This window comes from Uloborus diversus, unplaced genomic scaffold, assembly GCF_026930045.1.
Source record: "Uloborus diversus isolate 005 unplaced genomic scaffold, Udiv.v.3.1 scaffold_957, whole genome shotgun sequence".
NCBI lineage: Eukaryota > Metazoa > Arthropoda > Arachnida > Araneae > Uloboridae > Uloborus > Uloborus diversus.
In genome coordinates this window covers 45,042-71,497 of record NW_026559184.1, presented here as the reverse complement: position 1 = coordinate 71,497, position 26,456 = coordinate 45,042, and the positions used below count along the sequence as shown (strand labels likewise).

General features: G+C 33.6%; 1 protein-coding gene across 1 annotated transcript; it reads right to left on the bottom strand.

Moving 5' to 3' along the window:
- Positions 1-2,160: 2,160 nt before the first annotated feature.
- On the bottom strand, positions 2,161-26,449 carry LOC129234053 (uncharacterized). Its single transcript, XM_054867953.1, has 5 exons — positions 26,354-26,449; positions 19,715-19,807; positions 18,600-18,739; positions 18,417-18,519; positions 2,161-2,412 (listed from the first exon to the last, which is right to left on the bottom strand). The coding sequence occupies exons 1-5, from the start codon at positions 26,444-26,446 to the stop codon at positions 2,323-2,325; spliced, it is 519 nt and encodes a 172-aa protein (XP_054723928.1). The 5' UTR covers positions 26,447-26,449; the 3' UTR covers positions 2,161-2,322.
- Positions 26,450-26,456: the final 7 nt, after the last annotated feature.

Below are 26,456 nucleotides of genomic sequence, written 5' to 3'. Positions count from 1 at the left end.
CAGATGAGTGCCACCCGGGAGGGAGGGGGAGGGGCGCCACCTCTCAAGAAAAGTTTTTGACTTAGCAAAAAAGTTTTTTTTTCTTTCAAAACTCTTTCTCTCACTCTTCTCAGTGCTTTCAAAAATTGAAAGCACATGATTTGATCAGCATCTGTTAAACATTAAAGGGGAGCAAATTAATCTTTTTCATTTTTTTAAAAAATGGGACTTTTTAGTAATCTTACTTTAGAAATCGCACCTATCGGATAATTTGATTTTCATATTGAATTTCTAACGTTGTATGCATCTTAGGTTTACAATAAAATACGACGCAAAAATTTCATTAAAAAGGAATTAATATTTGAATCTCTATTTAGGAGTTTTCCCCCCTTCCCATAAAGGGGATTTGAAAAAATAAATTTAAAAAAATAAAAAAAGCCGCAGTCGGAGTCGGATGTTTCAAAATCTTGGAGTCGGAGTCAACCATTTTCCTTCCGACTCCGCAGCCCTGCTCGGCAACAGGAAAAATTCAGCATCGTAAAAAGAATGTTGCGTAGGAGCATTGCCTCAAAAAGAACTTTTCCCGACTCTTTTGAAACAATTTCGTTTTTAAACTTATGACCAAAAAGGAAAACGCATTGGAGAAAAAAAAGTGTGATTGCTCACCTAAATCCCAGGGCTGTTTTATTTTTGTAAATGCTTTTTTCTTTCATTAAACTAGCAAGATTCTGAACAATTACAAGACAACACTCACTGACTGAACTACTGAATTGGATTGAAATGTACCGGACAGAAAAGTTCTCGCGGCGATTTTCCAAGGTCAACCCAACCCCCCTGTCTTAGTGCCATAAAAATGCCTTTCCTTTTGTTACTTCTTATCTAACACCCCACTTTCACAGGGACAAAATACGACCTTGAAGAAAAAAGCGGGAATTCTCCTATCTCAGAAAAAAAGTGCTGAGTTACGGTACAGTGCGAAATATGCTAGATGAAGTTCTCCGGAGGAAAGAAACAAATATATATTTTGAAACTTTAAACCTTATACACGTACAAAAAAAAAAAAAAAAAAAATTGTCCAAAATTTCTCTTCTGGAAAAATTTAAACAAAGCCAGCAGAAGCCTGGGGCCCCTTTAGATGCAGGAGTAATTATTGGGAGCAATCAGCCAGCATCTAAAAGCCATGACTAATTGTCAATTTCCAGTAGTTTTGAGCATTTTCCACTCAAAATTATGATTTTCCAAGGCATATCCACAAAAAAAAAAAAAAAAAAAAAAAAGTTTTTTCTTCCAGAAAAATCCAAACGAAGACAACTGAAGTCTGGGGGCCCTTTAGACGCAGGGGGCCCTATTGGGAGCAACCAGCCCGCGCCTAAAATCCATGACAAACTGTCAATTTACAGGACTTTTGAGCATTTTCCACTCAAAATTTTGACTTTCCATGGCAAATTCTCAAAAGAAAGTTTTTGTCCCAGAAAAATTCAAACGAAGGCAGCTGAAGTCTGGGGCCCCTTTAGACGCTGGGGGCCCTATTATTGGGAGCAATCAGCCCGCGCCTAAAATCCATGACTAACTTTCAATTCCATGGGTTTTGAGCATTTTTCACTCAAAATTATGACTTTCCATGGCAAATTCTCAAAAGAGTTTTTTCGCCCAAAAAAAATTCAAACGAAGGCAGTTGAATCCCGGGGCTCCTTCAGACGCAGGGGGCCCTATTGAGAGCAATCAACCCGCGCCTGAAATCCATGACTAACTGTCAATTTCCATGAGTTTTGAGCATTTTCCACTCAAAATTATGACATTCCATGGCAAATTCTCAAAAGAAAGTTTTTTTCCCGGAAAAATTCAAACGAAGACAGCTGAAGCCTGAGGCCCCTTTAAACGCAGGGGGCCCTATAGGGAGCAATCAACCCGCGCCTAAAATCCATGACTAACTGTCAATTTCCAGCAGTTTTGAGCATTTTCCACTCAAAATTTTGACTTTCCATCTTTTAGGAAGTGACGCGGCTCCGAGGCCCCTTGCTTTGCTGGAGGCCCCAGCTAGCGCCTCATGCGCCTATTCGGTGATCCGCCACTGATTATAATTTACTTCCAAGTTTCACCATACATTGATAAACAAATATATCCTTAGTTCCCGATGACTTTGTTGTTATCAAAATAAATCAAAGGTTTCTAAAATGCTTTTATTGAACAAAATTTTGAAACATAAACATACAAAATAGCTCTTTCATGACGTTTAGAGCCCACTCATGAAATAGATCACACCAACTTAGAAACTAGTTCTCTAAGAGGAAAAAAATCATCATATTTTACACATCAGTTGACATTCACTCTTAAGAGGAAAACTTATAAATCATCTTGATAATTCATTGGCTTTCCCTTAGATTGGACAAACTTCAACTTCTTTAATTTTTTACACAGCTCTTCACCATGTTCCTAAATAGAGAGGAAAGTAAGATTATATAACATTTGGTAAATATAATAAAGCAGAAGAGCAATTTTGTTACTAAGTGATTTTAATAACTTGCAGAACATTTTCCCTCATATTAGAAAATAAAAATGGGAATTTTATAGCAATTTTTTAACCAGGCAAGATAAACCAAGAAAAGAGTTATAATTACTTTTAAATGAGCGAGTGTTCAATTTGAAATTGGACATTTAGAATTGCCTGCCTGATATTTCGATTTTTTTAATAGCGTGAATTTAGCAGAATAAATGCCGTGATAATGCCACATTTGCTTGAGTGTGAACAAATAAAATACTTCAACTGTTTATAGGCTTCTTGGATAATATGGTATTTAAAAAGTTTCCCTTTTCATTATCTACTTACTGCAGCTTTTTCAGGGTTCATACTCAATGTCAGAAATAAAATGAAGGTTAGGGTGCATCTTATAATGCACTTTTTGAAAAATTTCTGAATTTCTTATGGGACAACCCTTTAATTGCTTCCTTTCGATGAAAAAACACTCACTTAAAAGTTTCATAGAATTTGAACAAAATTTAGAGGTTGCTACCAGCGATTAAAATTACATTCCTTGTGAAAAAATAGAGTAAAAATATATTCCCAATTTTCTATTGCAATATTTGACATCAACATGAATTTGGGTTGGTTAAGGTCAAAACACAACCCAAATACTTATTTCCTATGCATACAAAAAAATAATAATCACTTCATGGTTGCTATGCTGTGTAACAATGTCAAACAAAAATCACGCAAAAGTTCCACTACGCCACTTATATCATTGGTTTACAATTTCACTCTTTTACATTTACCAATATTGTAATTTTTTCCCCTTTGTTTCTAGTAATGTGAAATATACAAGACTTTTTCTGATTGCTATTCATCCTCCAAACTATTTGATAATATCTCTTTAAAAAAACTTAATGAAAAGACCTTAATGGTGAAAAATCTGAATGTTAGTAATGAAATCCTGTATTTTTTTTCCTTTGGTTTTTGATCTACAACATCTGATGTTTAGTGTTTCATTGGAGAAGTTGTTCTTTTAGGTCTCTTTAAGAAAGAGACCAATTTGGAGTTTGTCTCTTCAGAAATGACACGTAGATGTCAAATAAAATTACTTGAAGCAACAGTTTCTTTCTTGTAAGTGAAAATGCTTTTCAACAACAAAAGATCAAATCTAGATAAACTTTATTGCACATTCTTGTTCTTCAGAATCAATCAAAGTACATTCAGTTACAATAGAGGCAAAAAAAAAAAAAAAATAATAATAATAATAATAATAATTTCACTACAGTTGATTCAAATTCTTCATGATTTTCTTTCTTTCAAAATTTCTTCTTTTCATGCAAGTTCTGTTGCCATTTTAAAAGAGATTAATTTGTTACCAATTTCGGCTTGTCCTCCTAGTTTTCTTTCAATTAGAAGTAATTTCTCGCCTGGAAGAGGAATCTTGCGCAAAGTATCGTCAGCAAGAGCAAGGTCAAGCAAATAATCTAATGATGGATTCTATTAATGTTGTTTTTGATTATTGAAATAGAACTCTTTTAATTTTCTTTTTTAATTTCCTTACTGACAACTTGTGTTTCTTTGAGTTGCTAACCAACAGTTAGTAAAGAGGTTGAAAGTTGATTGTAGCTACAGTTAATTAACATGATTTAATAAAATATGAAATAATTTCAAAGTCAGTAACAATCTAATTTATTGCTAATTAAAATTAATGACAAAAAGATAACATAAATAAATATTATAATAAAAGATGTAAAAAAAAAAAAAAAAGATTTCAAATTTTGCAGCAATGGTAGCAACCTCTAAATTTTATTTTTATGATATGTGCATTTTTTTTTCATCCAAAGGAACAAAATGAGAGGGTGCCTCATGAAAAAATAACATCTTCAAAAGTAAGACGCACCCTAATTGAAGGTGTTTTGGAGGAGTTTTGAAGGAGTAAAATGAGAGTTTGAAGGAGTACTAATGGGCTATCATTAAATAATGTTGCACTTTTTTTCAACATATTTGACCCCCTTCCCCTTTTGTCACACTTCACCTTACTCCTCCTCTTGTCACATGTCATATTATTTATAATTATATTGATATAATAACTGTATGGTGTCACTTATTGTCACCCTCTCTCTTCCCCCTTATCACAATTTCATGAACCCGTGTCTCCTTCAAACCATTGCCCTTTTTACAATATCTTAACTGAACTTACTAAACAATTGTTTTTTTTAAACACAATCACTTAATGTAGTACATCTTATGTATTTTTGAATAGTTAAATTGACTTATGTTGCTCAGAGTGTGGTGGAGAAAAAACAATATAATCATAAAACTTGAAAAAATAGCCAAGCACCATTTAAGCATGTTTTATTTCACTTCTGAAATGTCTTTGTCATATAACAATATTTTCACCTTCAACTTTTATGATTTCTATGATCAATTTGTAAATCACATCTTTATGAAAAAAATAAATACACGAAATTACTATATTAAATTCGCCCTTATACCTTCGCTCTTGTGACGAAGTTAAGTTATCGATCGGAGTATTTTATGTTACTGTCATAGAGGAAGATTATGTAGTCTTAAACTAAAAAGAAGGAGTTTTGAAGGAGTCAAAACCAAAATGAAGGAGTCTGAAGGGCCCTTCGGAAAAATTTCTTAAATGAAGGAGTACTGGAGGAGTTTTGAAGGAGAGTACAAACTCTGTTTATGAAGCAAAAGATAATGTTTTCCCAAGTCTGCTTTCACGTTTTTCCAGATTTTATACAATAGTAGTGATTTTCTCCGACTTTATTGATCAAAATAAAATCTGAAGATACCAGGTTTTGCCTGACCCATGGGAATCCTGTCAGACATTGTGAAAAGGGTAGTCAAAACTCTCTTAGGTGCAGTTAAAAAAGGAAATTCATGTTGAAATTTGAATGATGAATTTCTGGTGTCGACAATATTTCCTTTTTTTTTCGTACAAAGAAGTAATAAGGGCAAATTTCACCCTTTTGTTATTTAAAAAGTAAAGTTTCAATTGCTAAGAAATTTCCAAATAATCCAAGTTTTTAGAAATACGAGACAACACTTCAGACTCTATTGCACATATTTATTATGTATATATGTTTATATGTATAAAGAGTTTTGCTAATACAAATCAGATAACTTAATTAAAATAATAATTCAGTTTGTGTAAAAAAATGGGAAATGCATATGCTAAATTGCATTCACCCATCCCGCTTAAGGCACATACTTGCAGTCTGTCAAATTATATATAATTATGTCAACAAGAATGCCAATGAAGTACATGTTGTATGTCTGGAGATGTAAAATTTCCGGAAATTTTGAAGTGGTGGAAAAAAAGTTTTTTTTTTTGGAAAAAATGGAAAATTTGATTTTTTAATGAATAAAAATAGGGTTTATTAATTTTTCTTGAAAATAAAAAAGGTTTAAACATTAAAAAAAAAATTAATTTGAATTTTTGGCATCTTGAATTCAAATTATGTTTTTCGCAATCACGAGCGTGTGTTTGTATAGGCGCATGTGTGTGGGTGCGTGGGTGTATGTATGCATGTGTGTGAGTGAGTGAGTGTTGTGTACGTGCGTGTGTGTGTAGGTGTTCGTGTGTGTGTGTGTAGGCGTTCGTGTGTGTGTCTGTGTAGGCGTTCGTGTGTGTGTGTAGGCGTTCGTGTGTGTGTGTAGGCGTTCGTGTGTGTGTAGGCGTTCGTGTGTGTGTGTAGGCGTTCGTGTGTGTGTGTGTAGGCGTTCGTGTGTGTGTGTAGGCGTTCGTGTGTGTGTGTGTAGGCGTTCGTGTGTGTGTCTGTGTAGGCGTTCGTGTGTGTGTCTGTGTAGGCGTTCGTGTGTGTGTGTCTGTGTAGGCGTTCGTGTGTGTGTGTGTAGGCGTTCGTGTGTGTGTGTGTGTAGGCGTTCGTGTGTGTGTGTGTAGGCGTTCGTGTGTGTGTGTGTGTAGGCGTTCGTGTGTGTGTGTGTAGGCGTTCGTGTGTGTGTAGGCGTTCGTGTGTGTGTGTGTAGGCGTTCGTGTGTGTGTGTGTAGGCGTTCGTGTGTGTGTAGGCGTTCGTGTGTGTGTGTGTAGGCGTTCGTGTGTGTGTAGGCGTTCGTGTGTGTGTGTGTAGGCGTTCGTGTGTGTGTCTGTGTAGGCATTCGTGTGTGTGTCTGTGTAGGCGTTCGTGTGTGTAGGCGTTCGTGTGTGTGTGTAGGCGTTCGTGTGTGTGTGTGTAGGTGTTCGTGTGTGTGTGTGTAGGTGTTCGTGTGTGTGTGTGTAGGTGTTCGTGTGTGTGTGTGTAGGCGTTCCTGTGTGTGTGTGTAGGCGTTTGTGTGTGTGTGTGTGTAGGCGTTCGCGTGTGTGTGTGTAGGCGTTCGTGTGTGTGGGACATGGACGCCACCGCCCAGCAAAAGTGGATTTCGGGGGACAGTGCTCAGGACCAGCCGCGCCACCGCCGGTGGACGGTGGTGCTGCAGGCCTGGTCCAAGCTGAAAAAGGAACCACAACGCCAAAGACAGTCAAATAAAAGCAATAAGCAATCGTGATTGCTCAAAAACCTTTGCAATCCAGGCATCTTCTTTTTCTGCTTGACAGAAATACACATAAAAGTAAGTTTTTTTAGAAAAAAATAGCCTTTTTGTTTTATAACCAAGAGCTTTCTTGGTGAAAAACGAGAAATAAGTCAAATCGTGGTTCAATCAATAATATTGGGTAAGATGTGTCAACTCATAACAATTAGGTTTTCTATTTTAGATTGTTTTTGAAACTTGAAAAAATAATAGCAATCATTGACATTCAAACATGATTGACATTGTTTGAAAGAAAAATAAGTATGATTGCAATGTAACTTACTGTCTGAAAATGAAAGCTTTTAAGATTTTATTTTTTTTTTAAACCAGTCTAAGTCCAAATCAAAACTAAATTGGTTTTTTATATCTTTGCAACAGAAACCCCAAACCAAAACTGCGTAATGGTTTTTAAAGCTGAACTAAAACTAAGGCTAGGGTTTCATTTAACTATATGGCCGTGGTAAGCACAGTGGTAAAAGTAGTCTTACCAGTACTTTTGAACAAAATTGAGTTATTGTAATTAAGTTATTCTCTGTTTCGCATTTTGCTTAATAAATCAAATGTTTTAGGGTCATTTTATTGAAAACCATTTTTTAGAAAAATTCTAAAAAAAAAAAAAAAAAAAAAAAACATTAGACATCTGAATCAAATATATGGAAGAGCCGAACTTGAAATCGCACTATCTCAGTTTGAGCTCAACTGCAGATTCCACTTCTGTTTTTAACACGGCAGAGTATGCAGAAATTGTTTTAAAGTGGTGTTTAATTTACAGCTATGTGAATTTATAATAATTAAATTTTGTATTTTTTCAAAACTTTTTATTTAAGTTTTGTTCTGTGTTATGTAAAAGTTAGTTGGGTTTTGTTCAATGGAATGTAAAAGTTAATAAAATAAATATTAAGGTGTCCCCTCCCAAAAAAAAAACTGAAGTCGATTTTTCAAGTCGCACACCCTTTTATATTTTTCCCTTTAGGTCGAAAAAAAAGTTTCATACAATTTGAACAATGTCAACCCGTGCCGCGACATCTGAAAGTGTGAACCAACACTGACAGAGTCAAAAAAATATTTTTTCGGAAGTTTGAAACTTCATGTTTATAAAACGTTGCCTCTAGTCACACATGTACCACAAAAAATATTTATCTAAATAAAAAAATATTTAGGTGTCAAGCAGGCCTAAAACTTTTAATTTTCTTCAAAAAATTGATTTAATTTCTCTATATATTTTTTAAAATGTAAGGTCAATTTTAAGAAGTTATCAAGATAAAAAATATAAATAGATTTGATAATTGCGTTAAATAGTAATTTTTGCTCTCTTGCGATTTAAAGTCTCCCACATGGTGCTCAAAAAAAGGATCTTTTTAATTTTAAGTTAAATTTTTCATTTTAAATATATTATTTTTTTTATATATTATTCGTTTGCAAATGTTGATTTTAAAAATGTACGTGTAATTTTTTAAAAGGTAAATAAAAATAAAAAAAACTTTTTGAAGAAAATTATAAATTTCAGACCTCCTGATGGACACCTAAATATTTTTTAATGTGGATAAATATTTTTGTGGTACATGTGGGGCTATAGAGGCAACGTTTTTTATCAACATGAAATTTCGAACTTCAAAAAAAAAAAAATTTTTTTTAAAGCTTAGTACAAAGGGCTGGTTTATACTGTCAGGCGCAAGTCGGCACGGGTAGCTGTTGTTTAAATTATATGAAGCTTTTATACAGTTGTTTTGATCTAAAATTAAAAATATAAGAGGATATGTGACTTGAAAAACTGACTTTCATTTTTTTAAGACACTCAAATAAATAAATATACAGGGTGTCCGAAAAGTCCTCGACACATTTAAAAAATTCATTGAAAATCAATAAATTGTCGTATGAATTTGCGGTTTGCACCATAGTACTTACAGGTTCAAGAGTTTTTATGAAACGAAAAAAAAAAAAAATGAAAAGGGAAAGAAAAGAAAAAAGGCATTTCGCACCCAGGGTATCAGTATATGCCAGGGTTGGGTTTTGGACTGTCCAAAACTGGTTTAGGACAGGACAGGTGGTTTTTACCGTCCACAACTGTCTAAAACTGTCCAAAAGTATCCGAAACTGTCTTAAACTGTCCAAAACTATGCTAAAGCTAAAGGGGTGTAATCTAATTTGTATTTACTACAATATTTGTAATGCATAAATATAAATATTAATGAGGTTTAATTATGATGAGTATTTGTTAATACTTTTCTCCAAAATGTTCATTTAAAAAATATTTTACTGAAAATAAAATGCCTATAACTATCACATAAAAACTTCCTTTTTGTAACAGTTCGTACAGTCATGAAAGGAAATTCACATTTCTACCAAGACAACTAATTTCAGTTACATTTATAACTCAAAGAAATGTTATTAAATTGTACAATATTTTTTAAAAAGCTTCATTTTTTCAATGGTTTTTGCAAATAAATTTTGCGTGATGTTTTAACGAAAATTATTTTTTAAATCGTAGATTAAAGAACAAGAAATTAATGATTAAACACAACTTATATTTTAAAACTTGTGCTATTCTTTTTTCAGTTTATATTTTTAATATAATACATACTGTATTAACAAAAAATTGTCATTTATTGCATTTAAGTCAATTATTGCACTATATTTTGACTACTTTCTTTCGACACATGCATAAATGTCGAAAAATCTGGTTTATGGAAACAACAAAATTTAATTTCTACGTAACTAGATTAAAATCTGCTGTATATATAAGCTATACATACATACATGAGAGGGCGCTAGTGTTGCTGGGGTGATATTTTGCTGCTCCTGAGATAAGTGATTTTTTACTGTAATTGTTTATTTTACTGCTTTAATTTCAGTATTTTTATTGTATTTTATCATATAATTAAGTATTTTTGTGCTTTTAAGTCTTATTTTTGATTTACTTGCTTTCTTAAAGTGTTTTTCTATTCTCTGTAGCTAAGCCTAAAATGTGCTGATTTCTTGTTGTTCAGCCTGAGTGCTCTGTTAAGTGTGTAACTTGTTTATTTTAATTTACTGCTTGTCTTAGGATTTTGTAATTTTTGTACCTTTTACTTCCAATGCTTTCTAATTCTAATAATTAGTTTTATTTCTTCAATTTTGCATTTTTGTTTTGACTTTTAAGTGTATCATTTTGAGCTAGAATGGGGGTTATATGCATAATGAAGGAGGTTAAAAGTGGTAAAGGGGACAAGTGGATTTCTTGTGACCTATGTCAGATGTTCTACTTGTTTTAATGGTCTTTAGGAATCTGAGAAGGATTTCATTTGCAAACTGTGTTGAACTCTCAGAAATCAGAGGTAGGATGCTTACTTTGGAGGGTGAGTTAGCATTAGACTGTAGGAGTGTAGATGGGGTAAACACTCCAGAGGGAAAGGGGGGGAGTTAGTAAAAAGGAGGTGGGCATCAGCTGTGTGTTGGATAGTGGGAATATTCCAGAGGTAAAGGGGAAAGTTATTGCTGAGGCAACAGACTGGGAAACAAAGGGTATAATTTTGGGAGATTCAATGGTGCGTGAGGTGGGAAACTCAATAGGCAGAGTTAAACGTAAGGTGGCTAGATGTTGTTTGTCAGGGGCTCGGGTGAGATATGTAAATAGAGTTGCTGAAAAGAAGGAGGTATTTAATAAAAAGGATGTAGTTACTTTGTGGGTGGGAACTAACGATGTAGGCCATAGTAACAACAATGAGTTTACTAAGGAATGGGATTCCCTGTTGTACAAAGCAACCAACTGTTTGGCAAATGTTCAAGTGGTTGGTTTGCTTCCCAGATATGGAGTGCATAGAAGTTGGTTAAACCAACGGGCTAGGTGTATGAACCTGGTACTCAAGGAAATTTGCGTTAAGCGTAGTATCAGGTTTATTGATGTGTGGAGTAAATGTAAACGTGGTTGGATTGCTAGGGATGGCCTGCATCTGAGCTCTACGGGGGTCAAAATGGTTAGTGGTTTGGTTTTAGAGGATTCAGAATCAAAAAACTAAGTTGGAATGGGGGCATGCTTTAAGGAGCAGAATTCGAATGGGTACTAACTATTGGGATTTTAGTAGAAACGGAAATAGGGTGGCTAGTAAGAGAAAAGATTTTAACAATTGGGATTCAAATAATCGCGCAGCATTAAAAAAAGGTAAGATGGGCTTACTTAAGGTTTTTTATACAAATGCTCGTAGTATTAGGAACAAGATAGAAGAATTGAAAAGCATAACAATAGACGAGAGGTTGGATATTATTAGAGTTACCGAGACATGGGCTACCGAAAGTGATGATGATTTATTATCTATTGCTGGGTATAATTTGTTTAGACAAGATAGAGTAGGTAAAAGAGGTGGTGGGGTTTTACTTTATGTCAGAGACACTTTAACTAGCAATGAATTGGTAATTAATGATAAACCTAATGAGATTGATATGATTTGGCTGCAGTTCATGAACAATAAGGGCAATAAACTACGTTTACGGAACATTTATAGGCCACCCAACTTAAGCCAGGGTCAAGATGAACAGATGTTTAGTATTATTAGTGACATTTCAAGCAAGGGGTCAGTCATTACGATGGGAGATTTTAATTTTCCAGGAATTTATTGGAACAATTTTTACCACAGTAATAGCAGAGAAGAGGAATTTTCGAAAGTAATTGGTGACTGTTTTTTAGATCAAATTGTAACTCAGGGTACTCGACAGGATGTCATTTTGGATCTAGTTTTCTGTGATATGGAAGGTTCTGTTCAGGGGTTATGTGTAGGGGATCACATTGGAGACAGTGACCACAACAGTACTAGGTTTCGGATTAAATTTCATACGCACAAAGTAGAGAATTTTAGGTCTGTGCCCAATTTCAGAAATACTGATTTTGTGGCACTTAGGCAGAGTTTGAAAGCAGTTTTTTCTTCTGGATTGGACAATAGCGATGTGAATCTTCAGTGGGCAGAGTTTAAGGAAAAGCTAGCGAATACGGTCGGAGATCGTGTTTCTTTTAGGAGAAAGGGTGTCAACACTAAAATTTGGCCAATGTGGTTCTCCAGGGAAACTAAAGATGCTCTAAATTACAAGCAAGCTGCTTTTCATAGGTTTAGAGAAACTGGTCACAGTGCAGATAGGCTCCAATATTGTAATGCAAGGCGTAAATTTAAGTATTTGGTACGGATTCAGAAAAGAGAGTTGGAGCAAAGACTGGCAGGTAACATAAACATGAATCCCAAGAGGTTTTTTGCATACGTTAATTCGGGGAAAGTTCGAAATAGTAATATCGGGCCACTGGTTGATGAGCACGGAATTTTAATTCAGGACGATATTGCTAATGTTCTTAATAACTTTTTTCAAGTGTTTTTAACGATAACTGTATCTCAACAGTTGACACCAACAAGACACAAGCTATAGTACAGCTTGAGGACTTTGTATTTTCCAGGGATGACGTTTTACTTCATTTGAAAAAAATTAAAGAGACTAAGGCTCCGGGACCTGATAATATTTATCCAAAAATTTTAGTTGAATGTGCGGAGGAATTAGCAGATGTAATCGTAAATATTTTCAATGCTTCTTATAACTCGGGGACAGTGCCAGAGGACTGGAAGCTGGCTAACATTACACCGCTCTTCAAGAAAGGGTCTAAAGGGAGTGCGGGAAATTATAGACCTGTGAGTCTAACTTCAGTGGTTTGCAAAATTTTCGAAACATTGATAAAAATTAAGATAGTAAATTTTCTAGAGACTAATAATCTATTGACTAGTTTTCAGTACGGTTTCAGGAAAGGTAAATCTTGTGCAACTAATTTATTACATTTCTATGACAAAGTTACCATGGCTTTGGACAATAAGAAGCCTGTAGATGTTTACATTTATTTTTAAAAAGCTTTCGATAAGGTATCACATGTTGCTCTACTTAGCAAATTAGCTGATATAGGAATAGGAGGGTAAACTTTCATTTTGGTAAAAAACTGGCTGACCGGAAGGAAACAAAGGGTAGTTCTAAGGGGAAATTATTCTAATTGGAGTGAGGTTTTAAGCGGGGTTCCTCAAGGATCAGTGTTAGGGCCTGTTTTGTTCATTGTTTTTATGAACAATATTCACAAAAATATTTCTGGGAACATGAAGTGTTTTGCTGATGATGTCAAAGTTATGGGGACTGTAGAAAATGAAGAACAAGCAAAACAGCTGCAAGAGGATCTAGATCATATTACGGAGTGGGCTGATAAATGGGGTATGGCTGTTAATGTTGGGAAATGTCAAGTGCTACATTTAGGACATGGAAATAAGTGTACAAGTTATTCTTTGCAAGGTTCAGTCATTAGTCAGGCAGACAAAGTTACTGATCTTTATAAGTCTTAATAAGTCAGGATTTAAAGTTTAGCCAACAGTGCAGCATTGCTAGTAAGAAGGCCAATAAGATGCTTGGGTTTATCAATAGATCTATTTCAAACAAATCTAAAGAAGTTCTTCTGCCCTTATATAGAAGTTTGGTAAGACCTCATTTGGAGTATGCTGTTCAGTTTTGATCCCCTTATCTGAAGAAAGACATTAACGTATTGGAAAGGGTTCAAAGGCAGGCTACAAGGCTAATAAATGGACTTTCTCACTTAGACTATGATTCCAGACTTAGAAGGCTAAAAATGTACAGTCATGAGCAAAGAAGAGACCAAGGGGACATGATTCAGTTGTTTAAATTTATTAAAATGAAAGATGTTACGGGGCTGAAGTTTAGCACTGAAAACAGGACACGGGGTTATTGTTTTAAGCTAATTAAATCTTAGGCTAACATGGATGTTAGGAAAAATTATTTTAGCAGGGTAGTGGAACCTTGGATACCGGAAGAGGTGGTAATGAGCAAGGGAGTAGATAGTTTTAAGAGGGCCATTGATCTTCACTTGGGATTGTAAATTGACTAGGACCAGTCTAGCTGGGCCCAGAGCCTGTTGCTGGTTGTCACTTTTGTATTTTGTATTGTATTTTTATACATACATATATATACATACATACATATATATATATACATATATAATAATAATAATAATAAAAGTGAAAAATATTGAAAAGACCACACCAAGAGCCCATAGATGCGCAACACAGCAAAACTATAAAGCCAAGTAAATATAAAATTAAGCAAACAGAATTTCAAATATTAAACAAATAATAAAAAATAAGTGATGATAAAAAGGAAAAATGCAAACAGCTATTAATTAGGAATAGATAAAGAGTGAATCCAGAGCTCATCAGCTGTGGAGGATTCATTAATTATGGTCAAAAGACCAAAATTTTAACTATGAACTATGCTTCTGCCCATTGTTACTCTATATTACATGTACTGGAGCTTAAACATTCTCTTCTAGTTCATAGTTAAAATTTTGGTCTTTTGACCATAATTAATGAATCCTCCATGGCTGATGAGCTGGATTCACTCTTTATCTATTCCTACTTAATAGCTGTTTGCATTTTTCCTTTTTATCATCACTTATTATTTATTATTTGTTTAATATTTGAAATTCTGTTTGCTTAATTTTATATATATATATATATATATATATATATATATATATATATATATATATATATATATATATATATATATATATATATATATATATATATACATGCATATATATATATATATATATACATGCATATATATATATATATATATATATATATAGTAGGGTGGAACGAAAAAAAACAAAGTTTTTATTTTCGAATTGTAATAGTGCAGAAAAGTTGCGATTGGTGAAGACTTATAAAACAAAACAAAAATTTTTAAAATCGGATAAAATCTTCCGTTCCCGCAACGAGCCTAAAAATTTGAAAAAAATGGAAAATTTCATGTTTTTAGCGATTTTTTAAAAATTTTGCTCCAACGTTTCTTTTTAATACTCTAAGACGGAAAATTTACGATTGGTGAAGCCTTCAGAAATTAAAAAAAAAACATATTGAAATCGAATAATACCTTCTGATCCAGGAACAAGAATGAAAAGTAAAAAAAAAGGAGAATTTCATCTTTTCTTAGTGATTAAAAATAAAATTATTCTTGCTGTTTTTTCCCCCCGGTGTTACAGGGAAAAGCCTTTTAAAAAACCCTATATTACACATAAACATTAATTTATTTCTTGACTTTTAAGGTATCTTCTAACCATGCAAAACTACCATTCTTTACAATAATGAAATATTTTCAAATAATAGAAAGTTATAAAATATTTACCAAATTTACAATCCAGAATACAAGTCTTATTGTTTTAAGTGTTTCTGGTTAAAGCTAATTTTTAATCAGATTTTTTTGGAAAATTCGGGCATAGTTGATCGGGATTTCAATGTTGCTTTTATGTAGCCATCTCTTGAATTAAATCCACACACTTTGAGTGAAGCCTCCGTCACTAACTTCACACATCTTTTGACAGCTTGCGTATGGCAAGGGAATAGTTTTATATCCCAGTCGGGTATAGTGCCTGTTACAATAAAATTTTCAATGTCTTTGTTATGACCGTTTCGAAGAAAAGGTGGAGAAGATAGATTTGTCATGTTCCAATTAATAATCTCTGTGTAATCTTCTGCTTTGAAATTTAGAGATGGAATGACAAAGTTTCTAATGCTTTTGCCTTTAGAAAGAAACTCTCTGGCTTTTAACACACCTTTTAATGCTGGTTCTCTTATGTGCCTCCTTTCATCAAACACCACTGCCATTAATAAGTTTTCAAGATGCGCAAATAAAGAGTTTCTTTCAATGACAGGGTAAACAACTTGTTTTAGATTGTCAGGTAAGTATCGACAGGTTTGAATTGTTCTGTAAACATGAATGGCACCATCTGTGAAATTTTTGCGGTTCTTTATTTCAAACCAGACCGGCATGTAACATTGCAAAATAAAAGTCACTATGTGTTTTAAATCACCTGACAGGATCGATACACTTACATACAGTCTAAGAACTCTATTTGCACAAGTGAGCCATCTGGAATGTGAGAGTGGGCCGGGGTCACGATTTGATAAATCATTTGGACAATTGCCACCCTTTATCGCTTGAGATATATCTAAAAGATATCTTTGATCCTTGCTCAAGCACTTTCTGTTTACATCTGGAATTGTACAGTCAATTGCTTGAAAACCTATTACCTGCAATTTTTTGCAACCTCTGAGTTGTTCTCCTATTGATCCAGAAAACAAACTTGGGCCAGTTGTTACACCATACAAATGCCGAAAAAGATTGCGAAAAAGAAACTCAATGAAATGTAATAAACAAATAGCCCATTGCAATGGTCGTCCAATATAAATTTCAAATTGACGAATCGCGCCACTTTTCCACCCAGTATTGATTTTAGTAACATCGCAACCTACGATGGCTAAACCATCCAGTGAAATTCTTTGTTCATTTAGATATAATACAATGCTATTCACTATGTCTTTGGCTGATCCAGAGTTTGGAGACACGTGGCCAATATAAACGGAATCAGGTTCTTTGATAATAGAATAATGCTCTTAAGGACTTTCTCGTAATTCTTTTTTGCAAAGATGGATTCATGTTTGAAAAACATTAAACAGAGCAAATAGACATCACACGCACATTAGAAACATTGAGAAATACTGATGCCAGCACGACTGCTTTATTCATTTAAGTAAGATGCCTATAGACACAAACCAACTAAAAAGCTCATAAATTCAAGATCGTGAAGCGCTAATGGGCCGTATTAGATGCATACACTGTACTGAGCGGTATAAACAAATATGCGTCTCGCGGGAATAAAGGGCCATGTGGACAATTTCACAGGCAGGCTAGTACTAAAATATCACATTTATTTTATAAACAAACGTTCTTTTATTAGTATTTCAAATCGAACTTATGAGGATCGTTAAACTAAAAGAAAAAAAAGTTGAAAAATGGCTTAAAGTTTACATTTTTTTAGGTTCGTTGCGCGATCAGAAGATATTGTTTTATTTCAAAAAGATTTTTCTTTTTGCTTTGAAGTCTTCACTAAACATAACTTCTCCGTTCTGTAGCCTGAAAAAGCACATTGAACCAAAAATGTTAAAAATTTGGAAAAAAAACCTGGAATTCTCAACTTCTTCGATTTTTTAGTCTTGTTTCTGGATCAGAAGGTAGTATTCGATTTCAATTTGTTTTTTTATTTCTGAAGGCTTTACCAATCGTAACTTTTCCGTCTCAGAGCCTTAAAAAGAAAATTAAAACAAAATTTTTGAAAAATCACTAAGAAAACACGAAATTTTCCATTTTTCAAATATTCAGGCTCGTTGCGGGATCGAAAGATATTATCCGATTTTAAAAATTTTTGTTTTGTTTTGTAAGTCTTCACCAATCGCAACTTTTCCGCACTATTACGATTCGAAAGTAAAAACTTTGTTTTTTTCGTTCCACCCTAATATATATATATATATATATATATATATATATATATATATGCTTGAATGTTCATATTAAATAAATATATTAAATAGTCAAAAAAAACAAACATAATTTTGACACATTTTGTTCTGTTTTTGATATTTTCTCACAAAATATAGTTTTTCAAAAAATAGTTTTGGACACAAGGGTTTTGAACCGGATGGTAAAAACCTTGCCAACCCTGCTTTCATTTGCACACAAGCATAAGCATAAGTAAATTTGGTTACCATTATCAAAAAATAATAATAACAATAAATAAATAAAAAAATAAAATAAACTCATGCATACAAATTTAAATATTAATCAAGAATTCAACTTCTGTAACTAGATTAAAATCAGCGGCATAAATAATTTGATGTTCACATTGAATAAATGTTCAATATAAAACTTTACTTTGATGCATTTTATTCTGTTTTTTGATTTTTTCTCACAAAATACAATTTCTCAAAAAATATAGTTTTGGACACTTTTGGACAGGACGGTAAAAACCAGGGTTTTTACCATAGTGTCCAAAACCTTGCCAACCCTGGTATATGCTATGCTTGTAATTCTTCGTTTAGTAATTTTCATTCCTTTTTGCGTTTTCCCATGTAAATAAAAACAATTTAAAAGATACTTTTAAATCTTCATTAAATGGTGACTGGGGGACTTTAAATACGCTCCTAGTCACAAAGTCCTCCAAGTGAAACAATACCTCTGGGGGGTGCTGGACTAGGATTGCTCGATTTCTTATCTGGATCAAAAAATCAGAGCTGTCTTTAGGGTCCCATACAACTGGTTAAACCACAAATAGTGGTAGGTACAGGGGGACCCAGGAGTGAAAAGTGTACCATCTAGTTCTTAGCTTCTAGTCTGGATCAAAAAATCAGAGCTGTCTTCAGGGTCCCATCCAACTGGTTAAACGATAAATAGTGGTGAGTACAGGGGACCCTGGAGTGTGATATGAAGTGTACCTTTCAGTATTACTGATGCAAACTGCATCACTTATCTAGAATGGAAATTGTTACTGATATAGACTGCTTTAAAATAAAAACATAAAAATACCTCAGCCCTTTTTTGGCAAAGTTCCCAATTACTATCACAGATTGAATAAACTTTTTTCACAGTTCCCATATATTCTTTCAACTCCTTTTCTTTTTGATGTTTACTGTAAAAATAAAAGTCATTTGTTACTCAGTTTGTATTTGGTATATACTTTTTCTATCTGATGCTAAGAAACATACTTACAAATCAATAATTCTGGGAAGCTCCAACTTCATTTCTTTAACCACATTTTCTAACCTAAGTCTAGCTTCTTTGAGTTGCCTGAGCTCTTCCGCCTTTGCTTCATATTGCTCGTTAGTTTTAGAAAACTTTTGCAGTTCTTCCTAATAACAAATAACTTTCTTAAAAATGACAACATAATACAACTTTTTATCCTCAGTGCAATACAAAAACAATACAAACAATGATTTTGCTTTAAAAGATAGCAAAAAATTTAAACCGTTTAGAAAACAGCTAGAGGCACACACAATCTATTCTTTTGATTTCAGTTTGCATTGTTATTCTTATGTAAGAAAATATCTATTTTTATGAACAAATGTCTGTGGCTGAAAATCTTGTATGAGATCATATTAGTACTACACGTACAATAACTTGATGCCATATAAAAATCAGTTGCATTAAAGAAGTTCAAGATACTATTAGTACAAAAATACTGAAGTTGTGTAACATAAATTAACAACTTGGTTTTCAGTTAAAAGCAGCTATTCTAAAACCTTTAAATTGCGACCCATAGATGCATCATTAAATCAGTTTTTTGGTGGGTCACAGATTTCTAATGACTTGTTTAGTTTTCCTTTTAGACAATTATTTTTTAGCTGACAGTAATTTTTTTATTGAGCTGCGACTTTGAGGGATTCCGTTTATAAACACCTTAAACAGGGCTGGATTTTAGGGAGGGCAGGCGAGGCTACTGCCCCTGGGCCTCCACAACAAAGGAGCAACGGGGCCCCCACAATAAAAGTTTCACAAAATATCCTAACTTTCATGGGTCAAAAAAATCGGATATATACATATATATCAAAATATTCAGATATATATCAAAGCATCGGATATTTTCGAAAATATGATGATCTTTTTGAACCCTGATTAGGGGCCTCCACTCCTTCGTTGCCCCGGGGCCTCCACACTTCCAAATCCGGCCCTAACCTTAAACATGCTTGCTGACAGATTATGTGGTTTTTAACGAGAGGTCAGAGTAAAAAATAATAAGAGCTTTAAGTTACAAAGCATGGTTGGTTTAAGTAGTGAAACTTTGTATGTACTCACATAAATGAAGTAATGTATACAAAACAAATTACCTCTTGCTCAGAATTCAGATCCTTTTCATATTTTTCAATTTGGCTGTTCAAAATTTTTAACTGAAATGATAGCTCAGCTTCTTTCACAGCAAGCTAGTAAAATAAATGTTAAAGAATTAATGTACAACAAAATCATAAATACTGTACCAAACAAATCAAAAAATATTTTTGCTTTTACCACTTCTTTGCAATTTGTAAAATTACCTTTATAAGTCAGTTTCTTACTAAATAGCAAATTTATACATATTTTTAAGTAAAAATACAATTTTTTAGCAATTCTGATAAAAATGGGATTTTTTGAAGTAAGAAATTAAATTAATAAAATAGACTTAATGGTTTACCTAGAAGCCAGACGTGGCTCCAAGGGAGAGGCAGGGGGGCAACAGCCCACCTGTCAGAGATGTCTTGCCCCCCCCCCCCCTTGTCGGGGAAAATTAGTATTTCGTTGGGGAATCTGTTTGCTTTGGTGTTTATCGTAAATGATAAACATTTTCTCTGATATGAACTCAAAAAAAAGTAGAAAAAAAGTAGAAGTATCTTATATAAAAAAAAAGGAAAAAAATCAATCCCCTTTAAGGCCACCCGCAATTTAGCCTGAGTCCGTAAAAATCCTCTTCAACGTCCTCCAGATGGTGACAAAATAAGGGATAGCTATTGCTATGGGATGGTGAGTTTTCATCCTTGAAATTTCTGTTTGTCAATGAGCTGGTTTTGACACCTCCAGGGTGTCCACTTAGACTAATCCCCGTCCCTGCTGAATGTGGTGGTGATTACTGGTCAGACCTAAGGCATTGTCATCTAGATATCAGGTTATGAGACAAATTTGTACCGAATGACAACAGCCAAGACGAGACGGCGATACGAGGGGGGGGGGGGTCATCGGAGCAAAAACATGCTTCAGAAATCTTTCCTTTTCTACTACATTTGCTAAACAACTCTTCAGCATGTCAAGTGTGCAGGTACATTCATTGATGCATTTTAAAGTACTTCTCTGGGTAAATAACTGCAATATTATCTTTTATTTTCACTCAGAAGTTACAAGTAAGTTATTACTATAGTTATTTACAATTTATCTGATTATTATCGGATTATTCTGCAACAAAACATATCAATGAGTAAACGATCCTTTTACCTCATACAAGGAAGTGTGCTGAAGCAGATTTAATGCTTTAATTTTTTAGTGTAATGATGTCTTGTATGCAAATTCTAAATGCAGGGAAAAAATTCTTTGAACTGTTGTAATAAAAGCAAATAGATGTTTAACATTTTAAATATATTTTTCTCAAAAACTTATATTGATCTTGTTTGTAGGCTGCATAATAGTTTTGCTAGGAATGAAGAAGAAATGAGAATGATTTTCTAAACATCGGGTTTTTGGCACAACTAAACAATCATTGGATTATTAAATGTTGGGTTGGTAATGCATTGGGTTTATGTTCTTTCTGAGAAAAATGTCTGGGGGAGGGTCGAACCTTTTGGAAAAGGCAAAATTAAACAAGTAAATAAATCATGTGTTAAAAGCAATTGAAAATATACATTTTGCTTCAAAATTTCATTTTTCAGATGTTATCATGTAGTTGAAACTCATGTTTCTAACTTAAAGTAAAACCTGCAAAAAGTTGTGCTCAGCCCAGACCGCTGTAATCATTGGACCAAGTCTAATTCAAAAGTCAACATTGCTTCTTCGAGATTGATCAAACCAACTTACAGACTGGTACCAGACTCAGTCTTGTTTGAGTTTTTTTTTTGAAAGTCATGTTCCTTTTTTTTTAATATGCTTTTTTTCAAGTGCTAAAATAGTGTAAAAAAGCAGTGCTGCGGAGTTGGAGTCCGACTGATTTTGGAGAGAGAAGGAGTCAGAGTCGGACTTTGTAGGTTAATAATTCCCAGAGTCGGAATCATTTTCCCTCAATACCGTAACACTGCCAGTGATTGCGGGGACGGAGTGAGAGTTTGAGTCTAACTAATCTTAGGGTAAAGGAGTCGGAGTTGAATACTCTAAAATTTTTAAAGTTGGAGTAGGCCATTTTCCCTCTGACTCTGTAGATCCACAAAAAAGGTCCATGTAGGGAAATTTTGGGGTAAGATTAAGAATTTACACTTTTTCCTCTTGGTTTGGAAAGTGAATTAAAACTTAAAATTTGAAAGTATGACAGATTTCAACTGGCATGTTCAATAAAAAGTTTGAAACTAATGGTTATGCATTTTTAAATTATGAAAAGTGCTTCAAAAAATTTTTAAAATAAAAAAAAGTAGGTATATAGTTAATTTAAAAAAAAAAAAATAAAAAAAAAAAAAAAAAAACCTCACACGAGAGAAATTGGTGCAATTATTGTTAATCACTTTGATACTTAATAAGTTTGTTTATGGAGTATTATCGTCGGCACCATGCTGAACTAACGAATGTAAAAATTGGCTCTTTTCAGGAGAGCCAAAACAAAATTTTGTCAACCAGACGTGTTTAGTTATTTTCACTGTTTTAACTTTTATAGATAACTTTAAGAGTAATACTTATTGTTTGAAGTAGTAATAGCCCTTTTTGGGTACAACGTCAAACCATTGAATCTGAAAAACGAGATTCAGGGTTCATACTCCATTTGGATAAAAAAATTCCATGACTTTTCCAAGACTTTTTCATGACTTCAATGAAAATTTTCATGACATTGTACACACTATTTAATCTCAAACTTGCTAATTTTTGGAAATGCGTATCAGCAAAACGTCTGCATGAATGCCACAGCCTCATTCAAGCACTTACTCGTAATGGACAAAATGTAAGTGTACACTTAAAAAACTAAACTATTCTTCTTTGTCTTCATCATATAAATTTAAGTAAAGTAAAAATGCAGTGAAACGAATATGATGATGCTTAAATGTCTGATATTTGTTTTATAAACAGGCAGAATTATATTGAATAGGACAAAGGTTGAATGAGTCATCACTACGTTTCAATAAATTTGCTTCAAAAGTTGCCTTTTAGTGTGAACAGTGACACTAAATCTTGTGTGGTGGCATTTAATCATCTACGTAACTTGACAGTATTTTGATTCTTTAAAGTAAAGCCACATAGTTTAGTTATGTTTTTAAACCAGATCTTTTTTGATAGAACCATTCAGTAATAGTCAATCTTCTGATTACAAAGTATACTTTGTTTTGCACATTTTCAAATGCATATAAATTCACAGGTTTAGAAATTCTAGAACATGTTTGATTCCTGACATTGAACCTAGCAGTGGGTCACATGGATTAGTTTTGCAGGCCGTATGTTGGGCACTATTGTTTTGGAGTATTAGAATTCCTCTTTTTCTGTATTCTTTCGTCTGACTAAAGATCGTTATTTTTCTAAAACCTTCAACAAATTAAAATAAACTCTGATAAATTTAATAATAAAGTTCTAACGAGTGATGGAATTGAACTCGGATGCAATTAAACTGTTTTTTCAGTGATGTCCAAGCAGTAAAATCACATCGCAAAAAAAGGCAAGCGACTGCGAAAGAAGTGGATGCAATGATTTCAAAATTCAGATTTGATTTTGGGATCGTTCAATTTTCCACTTTTAATAGTTTTTATGTGCTATACTGTTAAATCACTCAAGATTTCTAATGCTCCTTTAGTTACTGTTACTTTCTCTTTGTCCAGGACATTTTTCCATGACTTGAAATAAATTTCCATGACTTTCAATGAAAATTTCAATTTTCCATGACTTTTCCAGGTCTGAAATTTGCTTATTTTTTTCCATGACTTTCCAGGATTTCCATGACCCGTACGAACCCTGGAGATTTGCGATTTTTCACCTTCATTAATTTATTACGTTTAGCATGGTGCTGACCATATTATCAAGTTTTGTTTTCTTTTTTTGATTACACAAAACACACACATCACTTTCGTTTTATACATTCAAAAACTTATAACCAAAGCTGAGGAGTTGGAGTCAAACTGATTTTGAGGTAAAAAAGCCGGAGTCAGGAGTCGAAGGTTTAAAAATTCAAGAGTCAAAGTTTATCATTTTCCCTTAAAATCTGCAACCCTGCCAGTTCTTGCGGATTTTGCGTTGAAGGCTCTGAAATTCCGAAAGTCGGAGTTGGTCATTTTTCTTCCGACTCTGCAGTCCTGCTCACAACTACTGGTGTGACTATTCATTTGTATAATTTAAATCTCACTCACTACATTTTAACTACCATTTTCTATTTCAAACTAAGGCCCCTATATATACGAGCCGACGCATCAGCTTAAAATTAGCCATTTTGGAACGGAGCGCGTTTTTGAGTTGTCTTTTCTGGTGAATTATCGCGTTTAGTGATAGAACAATTATTAGCGGCAAGTGAATTGTTAAATAAAATATTATATTTGGCTATTTTGGCGAAATACGAAACCTTGCTTTGTTAACCCTAGCAGTGCAACAATGAAAAATCCGATCCAAAATGGCTAAACTTAAGCTGATGGCCTATCTATACAGCGGCTCTATTTCAAGCATGCTTTGGCGGCCTACAAATTTTCTTCTAAATAGCTGTGATTTGCAGGGTGATATTTTTAAAAATCTAGGAATGAAATATGTTGACGGCCCCTATGAAACTATTCTGATTATTTATCTGATCAGCCCAGCTGACCGCCGGCTCCATTAACTACCAGCTTGGCCCAATCGATGTAGTCCTTTTATTACCATGGAAAATAATTAAAAAAACGTAAAAATTTGCACCTTTTCTAATTTTTTTAGCACAACATTTTTATGTTTCCGATTTCTTTTTGTTATTAAAGAAAATACAATTTTTACTCTTGATTCTGCTTTTGCACTAGCAAAAACTTAGTAGTTGTGATTGTCTTCCCTTTTCTGGGCTTTCCCAAGTTATCTTGGAAAAATAAAATAATAAAAGAAAATACAAATAAATTTAACATTATATGTGTTCTGACTCGTGAGGTTTATCTTATCTTAATATAAAGCTAGGCATCAGGCTAAAGTTTCTTTGGAATTTTTTAACTTAATATTAGTTACTCTTCTGCTTACTTAAGACATGTGGGTTTCTCTGCTCCCCAATAAATATTTAGAGCTAGTGGATGAGCACAGCTATACCCTTGAGCCCTGGAGTTGCCATCCCGTAAATTTGTGTGTTTATAAGTTTTGATTACAGAAGGGGGGGGGGAGAAAACCTCAATATCTTAATTGGTCACTAACCCCATCACCCTAACGTTACCAAACCTGACTTACAATTGCGTTTTTGATACTTTAAGTTTGAAACTTTTTCGGGGGTTCACCTCGACTCTCACTCCCTATTAAATACAATTACAGATAAACTAAAATCCCGTTTATTGGACTTCAATTTCTTAAAATTCTTCGGGGGTGAGCACCCAAACCCTTCTTTCCATGAAATCACCGAAAATAATCTAAAATTACATTTTCAGAGCTACAATTTCGAAAATCCTGGACCCCCCTAATTTCTGTAAAGGCAGCATTACATTGACGTATAAATTCCTGTTGTTAAGTTTCTTTCTCCGCATTAACTTTGTAGAGCACACATTTATAATGATTTTACATCATATTCAGATTTTTTGTCAAATTCTGATTCTCAGACAGTTCTAGTTTATTGATCTCGCGATGAACCTGCTCACAAAAGACTGATTTCTTGTTTTTATTTTTAAATTTGATTTTTTTCCTACATATTTTATTTTATCTATTTTAAAATTTTTATTTTTTGCTTTTAATTTTTATGGGGGGATGGGGGGATTGATGTTAGATGCAAGACGAATAAGTTTCTTCATCACCTAAATTGGAGGGGGGGGGGGAATCTTGCAAACTAAAATTTGGCTATGCTCTCCCCTGTCGGTTAAGCCCCCCCCCCCCCCCCCGTAGGGGATTTCCTGGCGCCACCACTGCTAGAAGCCAAGAGACTACACTAAAAATCAACATGCCAGCTTTGCACAAGCAAATTATTTTTTTTTCTTCCCTCAAACTGGATGAAAATATTTTAATGAAGAAATAAAAATAAATAAAATATGCATTCTTTAAAATATTTAAATCTCAATCACTAAGCTAATGATCATTACATGTTTAGCAATAATGTCTTAAAAAGGTATTTAATATTTTTAAAAAAATCACAGACAGTATAAAATAATAAGATTCTCAATTTAAATTTACTGGCTTGCAGATAACCAAAATTTGTCCTCACAAACTACCTTGAAGAAACTTTTACGAAAGTAATAAAAGCCAAGTTGAAAACAATTTTTAGTTGTATTTGTGAATTTAAAATGTACAGGGCATAAATGGTTCATTTCTGCTAAGAATTTAAAACAAAATTACAGCTACTACATATTTCTTCCACAAAAGCAGCATCGTGACAAACACAACAATTTTGCTGCAAAAATGTTATACTAGTATTTTCGTCATTTATTGTACTTAAGCTTTACTGTGCATGATTGCTTTTTGGTTTAGGCTGAAAACAAAGCATGAAAAAAATGCCAAAGTTCAAGATTTCCCTGTTGGAAACCAAAATATGCTTCTCCAAATATCTAAAAACTAATTTCTGCAGATACCGTGCTTTACTTTCCCACGGCAAAACACAAATATATACATATCAGAGGTGATTTAGTGCCGAAACTAAATCCTGAGACCGGAATAACACCTGAATCACACGAAAAGGGACTTACATTATTTAAATACTGTTTTTGTCCAACAGTAAAAGCTTGTATATAATTTCCAGAATCATTTACACTCTTTTGCAATGTTCGTAATACTTCCATACAAGAATCT